This window comes from Orussus abietinus, unplaced genomic scaffold (genome assembly GCF_000612105.2).
Source record: "Orussus abietinus isolate OABI.00-Male unplaced genomic scaffold, Oabi_2.0 scaffold26, whole genome shotgun sequence".
In the NCBI taxonomy this organism is placed as follows: domain Eukaryota; kingdom Metazoa; phylum Arthropoda; class Insecta; order Hymenoptera; family Orussidae; genus Orussus; species Orussus abietinus.
This window is the reverse complement of record NW_019395989.1, coordinates 766547-783589: the sequence shown is the minus strand read 5'-3', so window position 1 is coordinate 783589 and position 17043 is coordinate 766547. Positions and strand designations below refer to the sequence as shown.

Here is a 17043-nt window from a genome sequence, read left to right as displayed (position 1 = left end):
AGGTATTTTAATGATTTAATACAGGTTTATATATTTTTCGTACTCTATTTTCTCTTAATTAAATAATTCATCTTGATGTTTGCTTGCTTCCGAAAACCTTGACCTTCAATGGCGTCCTAGGGTGTACCCTAGAACCGCGAACATCACCCTCGCGACGTAGAGTAGCATTATCCTGTTTTGTCATCGGTTTCTAATTATTAATAATCCTTCCAATATTCAGTATTTTTTTGTAGTTCACTCTCGCGTTTATTTTGTATTCTTCTGCCTATTCCTTCCCTTTGATTGAACAACCGTGCGTGAGTGGTGCGTGTGCCACGAGTGTATCACGGCAGTGACCGCCATCGTCCCTCGGATAACAGTTTCCTGGAAGGTAATTCGAGATAAATTCTTACCTTGGCTTGGAAGTTCCGTGCGGCGCCGACAGATGGCGCCACTTTCGCCAACTACGATTCGAGAATTAAAAGTAAAGCAAAGTTTAAATTTTGTAATGGAATTTTAGAATATTTTTAACAGAGGATATACAATATTTGGTTACAAAATTGTATATTTTCAGTCTGCTTGCGATCATTCGTCTCGAAATCGCCCAGTTAAGTAAACTGCGAGCTAACCTCCGCAGAGTATTTAATAATTAGATTAAGCTTAACCCGTTTAATGCCGGACGCGATATACCGTCGTTTCACAAATGCTAACGACTTCGGCCGGCACTAAATAGGTTAAACAATACCTTCGCATGATTGACATCGTCGATTAATCCACGTACGATCGTCCCTACCAGAAAATTAAGAAAACCCTAAATTTACTATCTTTACAGTTCTACATTTCGCAGAACATCTTTAAATACTTAGACGGGTACTAACGATAACCTGGAAGAGTCGTCTTCTAAAACATAAGCCATGTCGGTTCGTGCATATTTTTGGTCTCCTGGTCGTTGTTAGATAACCTAATACTGAAGCGTGTACAAGTTGTGATATATATTACAGAAAGTACTTGTACCTCGAAACTCTGAGTTTCACTTAGAACTCAAGTTCCGTGCGCTTCGGCGGACGGCAGTGCAATGGAGGCGCCGCGGCCGCTCGGGCTTTTATAGGCCCCGACTCGCGCCTGATAGGCTGCCGTCACAACCGATCCCGCTACTTTTCCCTCCACCCGGAGTGGCGCCCCACGCGGGTTGACGACCTACTAACCTTCTTCGGGGTGCTCGACCGCCAGGGGAACGCGGAAGGCCAATCAGGAGTCGTTGCACTCCCCCTACCTTGACCGTCGAAGAACGCGAACGGCGCGACCTACTGACCTTCATTCCTCCTCCCCACTTTCCTGCAACCTCCGCCTCCCATCTAGTTCCCTCCACCAGTTCCACCTCTCCAATCGAGCCAGCCGGCTTCTTGGGAAGTCTTCGAGCGGAAATCCAGCCAACTGGGTCGACGATCCGCTTTTTCATGAATTCCCAAGGGCCAGAGGGAGACTTTCTAACTATACCTCTGGTTTTACTCTTACTATACTAAAACCCTAAATACCTAATGGACTTACATAATCTAAAAATCAGCGACTTCGTTATATGGTATGGTTTTTACTGCTTATCTAATGAAATAAAACGACGGTTTAAAAAACAGAACAACTTTATTAAACTTAATAGTTCTACCTCATAAATAAATAAATATAGCGCGGTGACGGGTAGGATTTTTAAGGGATATCCTGGTAAGGATATTGATCAGGATACTCGGGCCAGCCTCTGTAGGGCTGATTCACTTCTTCTTGGGATCTGTGCCAATGGTCGTGATGGATATCATGTGGTTTTACGATTCCATAACTGACTCTCGCTGGGTATGAAGGTGGAGGTGTAAGGAGAGCTTTTAGGGCCACTGCTCCTGAGAGAAGAAGAGCCGTAAGCCCTGCTCCGAGTCCTTTGATACCGATAAGACCAATCAGGGTGATCACTATAGGCAAAACGATCAATGCCTTCAACTTCAGGGCCAACAGCACCGGCAGAATAATTCTCTTCAGCTTGGTGCGAGCTGAAACCGAACGAAAGTCCAGAAATGCATAAAAAAGATCACATTTATTTACCTATATTTATTGACCCTTCAAAAATCACATTTGTCATTTTTTTTATACCCTGATTTTTTCTGAGGGTACAAAATCGTGGATTCATCTTGAAATTTGGGAAAAACGTTCGGCGGAAGTGCATGCATTTTGTGAATATGTTTAACAGCGATATGTCGTGGTGAATGATTTTTCTTAACAACCGTCTACGTGTGTTTTAAGCCGCTCTTGGAAAGCCTACTTTCTTCGAGCGAAGGCACTCTCTTCAAGGTCCTTTCCCCCAGCCTGGTGTCCTAGAAACCCGGAACCTTTGGAATCCACCACTTACCCCCGTAGACGTCCATCGACCATGGTCCGATTCCTATGGTCCCCTTCCAGCGATTTTCCATGAGCAACCCAAAGACCCCATCCGAAATTCATTTCTAGGGCATGTCGTCCTACCCTTAACCATCGTTTCCGAATTTTTGTTTAAGCATTGTCGATAAAGTATGAGACGGGGCAATTAATTTCGTTACAGTTTCATCGCCGGGGAATTTAGAAATCGCTTTATGGTGGATCTGGGAGGAGTGGCGGCTCCAGGGGAAAACGAGGGTAATGGGGAGGCCCCATAAAACGAGACACACTTTCTGGCCAATGGCCGGTCACATTCGTGACACACTTTGCTGTCATTGGTTGAGAAATTAGAAGGGAATATCGTTATAAGATGATCTACCGGACGTGCTCTTCACGTTCGAGGTCCAGACGCTGAAGAGCACGGCCAGGAGGCTGATGGATGCGTCTCGAAATTTGAGATGCGTTTCAGAAGTCGGATCCAACATTTTTTTCTCCACTAATTCCCCCTTCTTGTACTTTCAACAATTTTTATTTATGCTTAAGCATATAAATGATTAAAGAACGTCTTTTGACACTAAAAGTAAGATGCCTGTAAGAGCAAAAGTACTCCGAAAAATTAGACTTCTTTCTATAAATTTTTTCTGCGAATGTTTATCCGTAAACGTGGGTATGTTAATTTTTTAAATTCGGTTGGATTTTTTTTTAAACATGGTTAATTGAATTTTTCTCGATATTCTCTCACCTTCAGAAGCGCCTCTCGCGAGTCCTCCGAGTTCGACCTCGAAGTCCTTTTCTCCGAGGGCCCTGCCTAAGAGATCGGCAGAGGACCCATCATCGGGAAGACTGACTCGAATCCTGCGACTCCTGAAGAAGTCCTCGACCTTTCTGATCAAAGGATCCTTTTCAGGATCAGCAATTTCCCCGTCACTCTTGACAGGAACCTTCTCCAAAGTGACCATGTCGCCGAAAATGCCGATGGAGTCTTTGGCATTGACCTCCTCCAGCGATCTCGCCAGTTGACTTTCGAACCTTGCCAGAGCATCTTCTTGCGGGGTCAGGGGGGTCACTGAACCTGCCTTGACCAAGGTTATGGCCAGGGCGAAGGTGAACACGGTCCAAGTCATGGCTCTCCTGGATCCAGGCAACAAACTTGCCCAAGAGTGACGGTTTTTGACTGCTTTTGCCCGCGGCGGAATTTTTTCTTTTATATCGGTCTTGACATGTCAATGGTGGGGGTCCGGATGAACCATTTGGCACGGACAACGTGCCATGGGCGACGCCATGAATTTTGATTTCCGCCGTTCCCCGACTTCGGTGCAGGTCGCGATGCACCACGTGGGCGCCGCCATTTTGGATCCTGCGAAACGTACTCTAATTTCTCGTTTGCACCTCCCTAAAATTATTATTCTTCACGGCGTACATCGTAACGAGATATATTAACAGTGCAAGAAAAATTTCTCCCGGAAATACATCAGATTTGAGATTTACGAGTTTCTTTACGTGACAGAGGCATAATGGGGAATTTTCTTCCGCAGCTTTCGCAGGATCGGAAGAAGAGGACCTGGGACGCCGTTGACGACCTCGAGTAAATTTAACTTGTCAAACCGATATCTGCGACGGACTACTTTCGCGGTTTCTAACCGTTCGTCATGGATTTAACGACGACGAGTCGTGGATCTCGTCGATGCATCCGCCATCTTTATTTTCCTAGACGTATCTGGCTGGCGTGGAAAATCACGTGAAACGTCTTAAATAATCGGAAAATCTAACCGTCCAAGTAAGGAATTATGGTGAAAATCAATAAGAATTTTTTTCATCGAATAAGTATCAAGGTATCATAATTAATATCGCTTTTCCGTGAATTTTTCCTCAAACTTTTCTCGCCACTTTGTTGCGTTCCGTCCGGGAATTAGTTTTCCGCGTATGTCGCGACACGGTATGGAATGCAAAACTCTTGTGGCCCGAATCTCTCGAGTATCGAGGGTGACGAGAGTGCAACAAAGACGGAAAACGCGTGTACGTAAACCGCGATTGTGTACGCACGTACCTTCGCGCCTGAATATCTGCATATATTTCGAGTACGCACGTATGTACGTACATGGGCGCATACATGGGCATACGTAAGTAGGCACACGTTCAGGTGGAATCGTTTATGAGGTCCCATTTCGGTCGCCATTATTATTGCGGTCGTCTTCGTGGCCATCAAAGTCTCCCGTCTGGTGAAATTGTTAAAAACAATCCACCTAAAATACTTTTAATCCTTCTACATTAATTAATCCGTCTAGTTTAGTCGACTGTATCTCTTCAGTATAGAAACACCGGCTGGGGAGGGAACTTTACAACCGGCTGTTTTGCCGTCATAAAATGACGCCGATCTGGATGTTTGCAGGTTTTATTTCCAGAAAACGGATCGCCGGTTACGCGAGGATGAAATCACGGAGAAAACCGGGAATCCATCGAAAGGAAGTTTCTACCGGAAGTGGATCTTGCGTCATGACAATAACTCGGATCCAGTCGATGTCTTTGCGATATGCTCGAAATTAATTCCCGAAATCGCTAGGAAAAGTTTCTGATCTCGAAATGTACATAAATGTTTTTTTTTAGGCGCGTCAAAAAATTCGACCGAGTTCCGCGCCAAGTACATTTCCCGTACTGACTTTCTCCAGCGTTTTCCCGTGACAATTGGAGACGATCACGAAATCGTGAGCAAATAATTTATTACATATTATAGATTATAAATAAGTACAAAGGTATAAATAAGGCCTATTCTAGCAGTCGTTTTGCCGGAAGAGGTCCTCCTCAAGGTCCGCTTCCGTTCGTCAATTGTTCTGGACCTCGGCTCTTCGAGGCCGAAGAGCCGCGTCAATTTGCCTCGCTTCCTGGGGGAATCTGCGCATTGTAGGCCAGGGATTGTGCGTGGGCCTTGATGTCGGCATCGTCGAAGCTTCTCCTGTAGTATCCCGAAGACTGGGGAGACGCAGAGTTGGCTGCCCATCCTTGACCAGCAGGAGACTCGATCCAGGAACCAACGGGTTGAGCGGGTTTCCCGAAAATGGCACCCCCGGATGCGGCTGCACCACTTCCGAAGAGCTTCTGGAAGGCCAGGATCCCGGCGATGAGGAGGGCGATCTTGCCCACGAAGAGGGCCTTCAGGGTCAGAAGAGCCAGTCCTCCCAGGACGATCGGCACCAGGGCGAATATCTTCACGCCGGCTGCTGCGACCAGGGGCAGGATCATCTTCTTGATCTTTCCGCGTCCTGGAATTTTGCAAAGGGTATTTTTCATTCGCTTCCTAAAATTTATAACTTCGTATATAATTCACTGGTATCATTCTACGGGTTGAAATTTTCGAAAGCATATTATGCTCGCTTAGATTTTTAATTGAAAAATACATTTACCCCTCTGCTCACATTTTCGGGGGAATTAAATATATCAGCGGTACTGTTAATTTCACTTTTTGCCTCGCTAGAGTGACTATGCTAATCCCGAGGAACCTCCTCGCGGAGAAAGCGAAATCCTGCTGCAGATCCTGCTTAATCTGGGCGTGATTCAACTCGGGTGAAAGGTGAAAGGCAACTCGAGATGTGCTAACGCGTGGACTTGGAGAACAAAGTTACGCAATTGGTTAATTTCACTTGAAAACTTGAAAAATGTCGCGCTGCGATTTTATAAATAAAAAAATGTCCTGCAATTTCCCTGGCAAATCATTTCTAAAGATATTCCAAGCGATATAATATTTTTTAATTTCATATCCGCGCTTTAATATTTAGATATCAGAAAAAATCAGGCGTCGGACTCACCCTCGACAAGGGCTCTGGAAATGGAACCTTCGGGGACGTTCAGTTTAAGACTGTGGCTCTTCAAGAACGCCAGGGCAGATTCGTAGATCATGGAAGCCAATTTCAAGGTCCTATCGGAAGCATCCCGAGGCAGCTCGTTCATCACTTCCGTTTCCGTCTTCAGGGACTTCCCGTTGCGCTCCACTGAAAAGTATAAATTATAAATTTTTTAAGTCATTGGATTCGTCCAGCAGAATTTAATGCGGCTACCACCAATTTGCACCGTTTATTTAATGCCAGAAGGTGAATCCTTGAAAATTTCAGGTCGCACAATTTTTAAAGTAGAGAAAAAAATTCGAAGGAAATATTTCCAGGCACGGAAAAATGCGGAGACTCACGAGGTGCTTCCCTGACGAAAGTGACGCCATCGAGGATCTGGATGTCCTTCGACCTGGACGCCCTGTCCAGGACGACTGCAGTTTTCACGGCGATGCAGCTGAATATCGAATTCTCCTGTTCCAGGCAGTCCAATTTCCCAGGTTCCATGGAAGATCCTTCGGGAGCAGGGACGGCAAGCGCGGACGCGAGCAGCATCCCGAAAACGGCGAGTCGGAACATCTCGAAAGTTTCACTGGGCTGGACCACGAAGAAGTCGAGATGGGATCCTCGAGGACGAAGACTAGGAAGTGGACTAAGCGCGGGTTAAATTTTCGGAGGTAAGTGCGAGTTGACCCTGCTTTGCTTCAATCTTTATAGGAGACTCGCAACCCCCTCCAGCCCCGACACTCGCCACACCTCCGGATGTGTCGGAGATGCCAGAGGACGGCACCTCCCCGGGGAACTTTCCTCGGTAATTTTTTAAACAAACCACGAGCCTAGAGCGACGCCCCCTCCTGGACACGTGGACGCAGAGGACACGCCAGGGACCAGACGAGACTCGATTTGGGTCATCCAGGGCTCCAGGAGCATTCTTCGGGAGTTGGTGCCAATGACCACGAGTCCCATGAAGACAGGTAAAACGATTCGATATCAGAGGAGGGATAACTATTTATGCGCGTAGATTCTAAAATTTATATAAACAAATTTTTTTCAGCATTTTATTTGGCGCGGAACGCAAACTCCCTGTTGCAGGGTTCTTTACGTCGTTCAACCAGCGAAGTCGGAAGTCGTTCCTGCTCGCATTCGCTAGCTTTACTTTCTCCCTCATTTTGGAGTAATTAGAAGCATGGATTCCATCGTTTCCATATTCCACATTCTCTGTCTGCCTCCGAAGATCTTTTCGACCCTGAAGACAGATTTCTGCATCCTGCTCGACGGGGAACGTCACGTCGAGCTGGTGTATGAATTGTGTGGCAGTCCCGCACGACGGCTGCAGTTTCACGTATTCTCAGGTGGAAAAGTGCATTTTAGCTCGCGGCCATCTCCGACCGCACCTGTTGCGGTCGTCGAAGTGATTTCTGGCCGTCGAGATGAAACTATGACGAAGGAGTTATCTGTTAACCCCCCAGCTAATAACCCGCTCGAAATGTCCGCCCCTTGCTCCAAATTCCGCGGAATTTTTTTTTTCCCGAATTTTAGGCCACTTTGGGATAATATTGAGGTTATGTCGCGTGGATTTGATTTTTCATGCGCGAGTCCTGCAAGTCGCGGGTCATCTTTTTAGGTCGGAGGGGTTGAGATGTGGAATGCTTCCAGATGGAATTCTTCGTGTCTATTTGGAGTAAATTTCGGCTGCAGGGAGTGGAGTGCATCGGGCCGTTTGCCTTGACCCAGAGAACGCAACCGGTAACGCATTAACCTCCGCATTACATCGGTGAACAGGTTTCTTTACGTAACCACGTGGCTGCGTTTCCACGCGGGACGAACGTCCACGTGTTTCCTCGGATTTTTCCCCACGTCCTTTTTCTCGTTATAAAAAATATCAAAAAGATGTGACGTACTCATATTACCATAAATTCCACTCTGCCTTTATTTACAGACTTTTTAAACGAGTCTCTTGTAAATTCCTACTGATTTTTTGCTACCTAAAAATGTTACTTTAAAAAGTGAAATTCGATAACGTTCATGAGGAATTCCCTCGGGCACTTTTTGATCCCTCGCTTTAAAATCAGGGAAACGTTTTAATTGATGAACCCATTAGGAAGAATATTAAAAAATGTTTCTGATTTGTCGCCGAAGAGAAAATTTGTCAATAATTTTGGACACCTCTGACAGATTTTCCCTTTTTTGTGTCCCACTTCCGGATGACTCGAGCGTCATTGGCATGTCATCTGCATTGGTTTCCCGGATGCAAAATGGCGATTCGTCATCGGGGTCAGTCGCGATTTAAAGCACGCGACCGATTTTCGAGCAGCCATTTCAAGGTGCAACTTCTTCGGTCCCATTGTATTCCACGGTCGGATGTGTTTTAAATATTTACCAGGGATGACAGTAACGGTACGATTTCCAAAGAGACGTTTTCCTTTCTTCTTTTTTCTCTGCCGGAAGTCGAAAAATCCGGCGACCGTCTTACGGAAGAGGAACATCCGTGGTATTATGGCGACGTGCGCCTTTAACCAGACGACGTGGAAAGTGTCCCGAAAATGTCGCGTTTGTTTGTCGAGGGAGAAATCCGTGAGTAAAGAGGAGAAACTCTCGGAAGAGAAGTACAAGTTAGATAAAGAGAACGAAATCACTTCGAATTTATTTCTCGAGTTAAGAGAATTCCTGTAAAGGAAAGCATTACATTCCTGGGAAAAAGTGCAATAAATTCCTGGAAAAGTGTACCTCGAAAGGTTTTCCTGAAGACTGTCACGTATTTTTAGACAATACTTTTATAAACGTCGAGTTGACGGAGATGGGTACATTCAATGTCTTCCATAAATTATTATTAAATCTCCCAGGAATTTTCGCTGTCCACTTTTTAAATTATTAACAAGATAATGCAGTCTTCAGGGACCTTTTCCCGAGGTATTTCGAGTCCTGACCTTAATACCTCGAAGGTAGGGTCGACGACCTTTTCATGGTCTTCAGGTTCTTCCTATCTCGGGTTTATCTCTCCCTCTTCGACTCTCGAGACGAGTTTTCCCCTCTACGTCCCTCGCCTTTTTCCCACGAGTGAGACAATTGACAGTACCCATATTTATTATATTTTCCCTTCGGGGTTAAATTTATAGTTACCCGATAAACCCGGATAAAGAGATTCCTTTTTATTCTCTCCATCTTCACATGGGAGAAAGTTTCCGCGTCATCCCAGAGTTGGTTCTTACGTAAGCAACGAGTCAATGAAACGCACATTACAAACCGGACCCAAGTCCATTGAAAAGCTAATTCCAATTCCTTTTTTTGAACCGACGTGGTGAATGCATTATTCATCGAGATTTTGTGATTTTTTAAAACCACCGATCAATAATTTAATCAAGTAAAAATTCTGATTTTGCGTTCAAACGGAAACTTATCCGCTAGAGAATATTCAATATTTTTCTTCATACGTATGATAGAACAAGAGGAAGTGGGTTAAATAATTTCTCAGGTCGTGCATAGTTTATCCAGTTTTTTTATTATTTATTTCCGTCTACGCCGGTCTCTGTAAAAATTGTAAGGCCTGTCGTCTCCGAGTTCATCCTTGGAGCCAAAGGAGTCCTGTCTTCGGTACTTGCCAATGGGCACATTTACGACATCGTAATTAGAACCGGAAGAGGAGCTTTGAGCAACTTTTTTCAGACCTACGATTGCTGCCAGGATCAGACTCATCAGACTCAAGACGACAGCTTTGCCGCTCAAGACTGCCAAGGCTTTCAGAGCGATCGGCAACAAGATGGACTTGATCAGCAGGAAACCGACTATCAGCGGTAGTACGTACTTGTTGTACTTGCCCTTCTTCTTTTTCCGACCTGAAGAGTACCACACATTTAATTATCCATCCTCGAGCCAGGTGATCAAAGATGGAGACGTAAAAAAAAAAAATTCTGTACACTGATTATTTCTCCGCGTGACATTTCATTTGGGTGCTGATCGCCATCTCGACTTGCATCTTTGAAATGAAATGTCAGGCTGGGAGATGTAAGAAAAAATTGCCAAAATTGAAGGAACAATTTTTTAGAACTCACCTTCCACGGGGATGGAGGTTTCCACGGAAGACCTGAGATAATCCAAACCTGCGAGGACCACATCCCTAAATTGACTCGAGTCCTTGAATCCTTTGTCTTCGAAGTGGACGTTGGCCTTCGAGTTCGAGTTCTTATCAGAGGCCGCGATAACTGGCGCCAAGATGCCGAGACACGTCACGTAAATCAGGATCATCTTCGAGAAGATGGATGTTCCCTGGATCCTTTCTTCTTGAAACGGAAGGTCCTTTGTCAGTGCCTTTGAATTCGAACGTCCCTCTTTTCAAGGATCAACAGGACCTGTCCAGCTTCCGGAAGTTGATCAGTAAATCATAGCTCACCCATGGCAATGGCTGAAGGTATTAAAAAATTAGTGTTTATGACAGCGAGGAAAATGTTACATTTTTTAATCAATTTTCCTATTGCACTGAAATTTAAGGTCTTGAAAAATTGCAATTTATCATGGAGAGGGAAACTTTACCTTCGAATCTATTTTTTCTGATAAAAGTCTCGGTACTCTTCCTCTTCAAGGTCCCACGTGGCGAAGCCGTCCATCTGCAGACCGGATGTAAACTGGCATTGTTCCTTCTCGATGATTAGTTTATATAGACCTTGAAGAAGGAGTTCTAGCGGTTTTGGTACCGGGGCATGACGAGCCATCATCCCCGTTCTTCCGGTACATCTTCCCTCCCATTGGAAGACGCCATCTTGGCGTCCCGGCAGAAATTTCGGGAAATTAAAGTCCAGCCAGGCGCAAACTCATTGTTAGCTCGGTCGACTAAATTGTTGACTTCATGGTTGGTTCGGTTTCTCCGATGGCGACGCATATCGGCACATCGAGGAGCAGAAATCCTCCTAGTCTCTAAAATGACCGTCTTTGAAAATGGACCCCCCATAAATCCCCGACCGAATTCAAACATTTTATCAACCCCACGAAATATTAATTATTTTAATATTTACCCGCTTCTCTGTCGCGTGATCCTGACAGCAATTTTTCTCAATCTTCGCAACCAGTTACCATGGGAAACCTGGATAGCGTGAGGAAGATTATCGAACAGACAGCATGTCATTTTCAACGGGAAGTCCAATGGTTCGTTCGCTCTTTCGCCATATCTTGTTTAATTGTTTTTTATTAACAATACGTGCGGTCGATCATGATGTATCGCTCCATGATCCAGTTTTTTGTCTCTGCGTATCGAGGAGCTCATCGAGGCCATTTTTGCAGAGTTGTCATTACTTGGCATCTATCATCAAAAAGGATGGCCATTATTCTAGCGGTGAACAGAGGAACGCCGAAACACGATACGGTATCGGCGGCGAAAACCGTAACGAAGAAGGAACGAGTCAACCATTTCTGGGTTAAACTTATCTTCACTTCTTCCTACTGTCGGCACTAATCGTCCTGCAGAAGAGGAAGCAGCGAAATTGGCTGCAACTTTTAAGGGCACCAACACTGCAGCGCCTGAATTCAATTGTTGGTCACCTGGGTTGTCGGACTTAACACGCGAAAGAGCCAGCTAATCGACCGCAATTGCTCTGGAACTTCGTATCATACTTCATTGCACAGTCTACAAAATGTAGGATATTCGTTAAATATATAGAAAATATAGCAGAAACATGTTGCGCTTCTAGGGTATATTCGAATCGATGCCAGAAGAAGTCGAAACTCAAGTGAAGCATCCCACACATCGCACTTTCCCGGTCAGTCGAGCACAATTCGAGCGTATCCTCGTCCTTGTTTCCTGATAAAAAATAATGCCAAGAACGAAGAGTCCAGGAGAAAACCCGCCATTCATCGAAATAAGGACCATCGGCCCAAATGTCCTCGAAGCGTGGAACCCGGTACCACGTCGACCACATCTTCAGGGACCTCTTCGTGTTCAGTCCCGATCTAAGTACTCTTGGCGAGCACTGTACATCATGACGGTACTCGCACGACACGCACATACCCCATAGAACCAATTTTTCACGGACTGTCGATCTTCCCGGCAACTGAAGCGTGTCCTGGTACCGCAGGGGATATTCCTGCTAGGATCGGTCGCGTATGGTAGTCCAAGAACCGGATCAGTTAGAAACCGGCAGCCATCCACATCGCGCTTCTTCGGGTACCGGGGTCTTCATCAGGGCCCCGAAAGATCCCCAGGACATCAAAAGGACCTGGACCAGGTCTTCGGAGGCCGATTTCACGGATATCGAAAAGAGACTACCTGGACAACCAGAAGATGAGTCCTACCTGGGTCTTCGTCCTGTCGGAGGTCGGCGTAGATCTTGCTCGACGCTGTCCCTGGTGAACGCCTCGAGGAGTCGAAAGGAGGAGTCCTCTTCAGGGGAAAGATGAGGCCGAGAGTGAATCTAGTCGTATCTTTTCTATTCCTCTGGTGCATGGTGGAGCTGCCTGCTGCAAGGCGTCCTGATGTGGTTCCTGGTTTTTCGGGAACTGGACATTTCATCGCCAGGACACCCGATTTCCATAAAAGACTCCTGAGTCGCGACAGGACTTTCGAGGGGAATTGGATCCTGAAAAATTCCGACTCGAAAAAAGGAAAAATCAACGCTCTTCAGGTTCGAGAGACCTCGAGGATGCTGACTGGACCATCCTGTGACAAGGGGTCGGGGAACTACCCCTGGTCGAGAGGTAAAGTGATTTCTTTTTTCAAGCCGCTTTTTAAGAAATGTCTGGTTTACCTGGTCATAGTTATCTAATTAAATTAAATCCGGTAATTAACCCTGTGAATGCAGGACTGTCGAGGTGGAAGAGGGACCGGATGCACAAGATGGCCATGCCGTTGTTGATGGCCTACAAGCTGAAATTCGTCGCTCTGATCCCGACTCTGATTTTTGGATTCATCCTCCTAATTTCGACGACCACGCTTGCAGGATTTTTCTTTGCCCTTTTCGCCGCCGTTCTCGGACTGAAGGTTCACTGACTCGAGCCGCCATTTTGGATTCTCTGGAGAACACGGTGGCCTCAAAGAAGTGGTTCCTCGACTCCCGATTTTCGATAAATCGGAGGTTTAAACTAAATACTTTTTATTTTCTTCATTTCGGTGCATCAAAAGACTCGTTCGAGGTGAATGGACAACAAATTAGTTTGTAAACGTGATATAAATATTTGTTTATTCAAGACAACGTGCTGTGAAGGAAGATTGCGGATGGAATTGAAATTTCTTGTTCGACTCGTCTCGAGTTTTTGGGAACGCTGGTCTTATTCAATTGTTAAATTACAGGTAAACGTTTATCTGGTCCCGCTGTTTGACGAACGGTGATACTATTGAAACGTTATTCGCTAGTTGTTAGTAAATAAATTAATTGTAAGTACAAGACGTCGCTTTAGTCGACCTGACGTAGTCCCCGGAGGCGTCATCGAGGACCAACACCTGACGTCATTAAAAACAGGTTAATATGCATTCAGTCTCGTCTCGTCTGACTGCAATTTTTTTTTTCGCCGAAGAGAAAAATTTCCTTCTCTCTTCAATCCATTGACACGGTACTAGAAACAATTTCGCAACTTCATCGATCGCAAGGAGCATATGGTAAGCCTGCTGCTTCGCAGCTGTTGCTGAGAATTTCTAGCCTAACCTCTACTTAGTTGCACGCAGAAGAGTTGCAACAGTAATGCATTATTACGACGTTACTGTTGCCGTGAAAGTGACCCAGTGAATATTTCAGAACAAAAAATCAAGAGATAAACGGTCAGGATGTCATCCTCGACAACGTCTAGAAGAGACGGTCGTAAAGAAAGGTCTTGAAACTCCAACAATGAGGACGATCGCTCAGTGATATCAATTTTCATTTAATTTTGACCACCATTGTAATAAAGTAAACTGGAAAATAAAATGAAAATGCTATCGGTAAGCGATTGCCTTCATCAAGGAAATTTGGTAGTTTCCAAAATCCAAGAATAGCGATGACCAAAATCGGCGTTGGTCTTGGTCCTGCCTGGTCAGGTCTTCTTTCAGATTATGTAAATATAATCAGGACCTGGGAAGAGATGCACTGCACTATTTGCAAGCGCAAGACCGATTTTGCTCATCACTACCCGTGAGTAGGACCATGTTATCAGCCAGTGTTATCACTAGGTTAGGAGCTATTGTTGCTGTTGTCTCAGTTCGGCGCTTCTTGCGCTGTACGCGAGGTTTTGGGCGTACTCCTGATTATCCTGGGTGGCCATCCCAGGAAGAGAAGAGTCCAGGGACTTCTTGAAGCTCCTGTCCCATCCTCCACTACTCTGCTGCCAGCCATGATGGGAATCATGGCCACTCTGCTTCTGGCTGAGCAGCTTCTTCAGGCCGATGATGAGCGACAGCACCAGAGCGATCTTGCTGATGATAAGCGCCTTCCCAGCCAGCAAGAACAGCACGCCAATAGCGATGGGGATCATCGCGGCCATCTTCATGGCGATCCCCATCATCATCATGCCCATCATCTTCTTCATCTTGCCCCGGCCCTCCTCAACGCTGCGCTTCAGCTCCCCAGAAGTCATCTTGGGCAAGCTGATCTGAACGTTGAAGCCATTCAGGAGGGACGCGACCCTGTCGAAGAGGACCTCGTTGAGAAGATCGTCCCTGGAGGCGCCCCCGGTCCTGCCCAAGACCTCCAAATCTGCCATTTTGGGGACCCCAGCATCCCCAGGCGCCTCCACCCTGACCAGCTCCATGTTCTCCGAGATGGGCAGCACCTCGATCCTGCCCAGCCTCTCAAAGAACGCGATAGCCTTTTTCTTCAGACACGGCGACACCGCCGAGTTGCGCAGCTGGCACTCTTCGTACACCCTGAAGAGCGTGCGGTACCCACGGTCGAAGAGAGTCACCCCGTCATCAGCGTTGCAGTGCTGGACCCCCAGCATCCCCAGGACCAGGAGGACCACGCACTTCATCCTTGGCAGCATCTTCCAGGTACAAACTTGGAACTTTGTGGGGAACCGTATCTTTGCGTTTGGGACGTGATGTCCGATCGCAGCTTCCAGGTGACCCTTACCCGACACGAAGAGACCCGGAGCGCACCGGGAACCCTGGATTTCCACGCTAGACTGGCGTCAGGTCCTGGACTCCTCTGGATATATACCGACGGCTTTCAGTGCCAGTGGTTGGATAAACAGGGTGAACAACTATGCTCCCACGTCGGTCGTGGACGTGTACATAGAGGAGGTGGTGATGGTGGTGCTCGGTAAAGAGGTCTGCTGACAGCGAGACTGTAGGACAGCTGCGATGGGATGAGCTCCGCGTGCGCTCGTGCTACTGGCGACCGACCTTGTGACCCCACTGACACACAGACCCACTCGGTGAGATCGGCACGGCCACGAAGCCTTTATTTCACGCTGGATAAAGAATCCCGGGAGAACGCGCCGGATGTGGGCTAAGACCCCGTAGAGGAGTGCCTACCGGCGCTGGGTTATGGGTTGGGGTCAGCGCCGAATGATCTTGTCGCGGCACTCATTCCGCCAGATTTTGCGCTTAATGAGAGGCGACGCCACCTTCTGCGACCATTTGCAGGTCGAGAGTGATTAATCAGGACGGAGGATAACTGGAATGAGAGAAGAAGATGAGCTCTTGGTGACTTTAACTTCCTGGGATGATTTAGATTGGGTGCCGATGATCTTGTCGCGGTCCTCTTTCCAGGTTTTGCGCTTAATGAGAGGCGACGCCACCTTCTGCTACCATTCGCAGGTCGAGAGTGATGAATCAGGGCATCAAAATTTCCTCGGCATTTTTTTAAGGCCTTCGTCCTAAGATGGTTAAACCTCAAACGATTCGGTACATCCAGTTTGTAGAAAAGTTTAATTAACACCTTAATTAGAGGTGCCGCTATCTTTTGAAATAATTTGCGGATGGAGCGGGATGATTCCTGATTTTTAAGTGATTTAAATAGGAGAAGATAAATTAAAACACAGGGGTAATAAAACGTGCACTCAGCTTCGTTCGGTCGAACTAAATTGAAATCGAACGCCAGGGAGGAAGTAGTTAAACAGTCCAAAGAGAGCGACACAAACTACCTTCCCTGAAATCGAAACACTTTCCGGAAATTAGCGCTTGTTAGCATTCGCGAAAGCAGTTTATTTGCCTCGTGCAAATAAGAGAGTCATCTGCAGCACTCTGGAGTTAACTGCAAACTCGACGTAGCAGCTCCAATTTCTGACATAACCTCCACGTCCTGTAAATCCAACATTTAAATCATCGTAAAATAATTCCAAATGTTTCGGGCAAGAATCTATGTCGGTCAACTATTTTCTTTTTTCTCAGGATGGAGGTAAGGTTTATTCAGGTACGGAATTGGGACAATTTCGTACCGAGGCCTCGAGGATGCGCCACCATTGTAGATTCATCGTCGATCGAAAGCCGGTCGCGAATTGCACGAGAGTAGCGAAATCTGAGGAACTCGCTTTAAGCCCGATTTATGTGGCACGGACCTTGTCGGCGTTATACGTTTATATGTGTATATACCGTAAAGGCCGCGAACGGACACGATCGTTAAGTAGCAACGGCAACATTAGCGTGGTTGCATTAGAAATACGCTAACCTCGATCGAGCGCGGGATTCTGCCACCCCTAGACAGTCCAATGTGTCAATTAACTGGGTTGTAAACTCTAAGCAAGAGATTGAAGTAAAAATCGCCAGGTTTTCTCGTATTAAGGCGGCATTTAAGTGGAAATGCCGTCGGAGGGATCGCCCACGTGCTTTGTGCCGCCCCTCGACGGTCCCACCTCGCAATTTCACTTGGATCTAAAATCGCTACAGGCGGTTGTTCAGATCCAATTGTTTGACTATAGGTTCTGGATAAGTGAATTTAACTAACAGTGTAACGTTTTC

General features: G+C 46.3%; 4 protein-coding genes across 4 annotated transcripts; all 4 read right to left on the bottom strand.

Moving 5' to 3' along the window:
• Positions 1 to 1680: 1680 nt before the first annotated feature.
• LOC105703598 lies at positions 1681 to 3497 on the bottom strand. The gene is made up of 2 exons (XM_012432093.1): positions 3116 to 3497; positions 1681 to 2012 (listed from the first exon to the last, which is right to left on the bottom strand). Exons 1-2 carry the CDS (start codon positions 3495 to 3497, stop codon positions 1681 to 1683), a joined length of 714 nt encoding a protein of 237 aa, XP_012287516.1.
• Positions 3498 to 5235: 1738 nt separating this feature from the next.
• On the bottom strand, positions 5236 to 6770 carry LOC105703597. Its single transcript, XM_012432092.1, has 3 exons — positions 6551 to 6770; positions 6174 to 6356; positions 5236 to 5630 (listed from the first exon to the last, which is right to left on the bottom strand). The coding sequence occupies exons 1-3, from the start codon at positions 6768 to 6770 to the stop codon at positions 5236 to 5238; spliced, it is 798 nt and encodes a 265-aa protein (XP_012287515.1).
• A 2925-nt stretch (positions 6771 to 9695) lies between these two features.
• On the bottom strand, positions 9696 to 10433 carry LOC105703596. The gene is made up of 2 exons (XM_012432091.1): positions 10241 to 10433; positions 9696 to 10024 (listed from the first exon to the last, which is right to left on the bottom strand). The coding sequence occupies exons 1-2, from the start codon at positions 10431 to 10433 to the stop codon at positions 9696 to 9698; spliced, it is 522 nt and encodes a 173-aa protein (XP_012287514.1).
• A 3891-nt stretch (positions 10434 to 14324) lies between these two features.
• On the bottom strand, positions 14325 to 15113 carry LOC105703595. Its single transcript, XM_012432090.1, has one exon. The coding sequence runs from the start codon at positions 15111 to 15113 to the stop codon at positions 14325 to 14327; it is 789 nt and encodes a 262-aa protein (XP_012287513.1).
• Positions 15114 to 17043: the final 1930 nt, after the last annotated feature.

Bases quoted from the DNA above. Each gene is read 5' to 3' on its own strand.
- LOC105703598 (XM_012432093.1), bottom strand. From the start codon at position 3,497: ATGACTTGGACCGTGTTCACCTTCGCCCTGGCCATAACCTTGGTCAAG. The intron at 2,013-3,115 runs GTGAGAGAATAT...GTTCGGTTTCAG, and splicing joins CGCGAGAGGCGCTTCTGAAG to CTCGCACCAAGCTGAAGAGA.
- LOC105703597 (XM_012432092.1), bottom strand. From the start codon at position 6,770: ATGTTCCGACTCGCCGTTTTCGGGATGCTGCTCGCGTCCGCGCTTGCC. The intron at 6,357-6,550 runs GTGAGTCTCCGC...TATACTTTTCAG, and splicing joins TTTCGTCAGGGAAGCACCTC to TGGAGCGCAACGGGAAGTCC. The intron at 5,631-6,173 runs GTGAGTCCGACG...GCAAAATTCCAG, and splicing joins TTCCAGAGCCCTTGTCGAGG to GACGCGGAAAGATCAAGAAG.
- LOC105703596 (XM_012432091.1), bottom strand. From the start codon at position 10,433: ATGATCCTGATTTACGTGACGTGTCTCGGCATCTTGGCGCCAGTTATC. The intron at 10,025-10,240 runs GTGAGTTCTAAA...GGTACTCTTCAG, and splicing joins AACCTCCATCCCCGTGGAAG to GTCGGAAAAAGAAGAAGGGC.
- LOC105703595 (XM_012432090.1), bottom strand. From the start codon at position 15,113: ATGAAGTGCGTGGTCCTCCTGGTCCTGGGGATGCTGGGGGTCCAGCAC.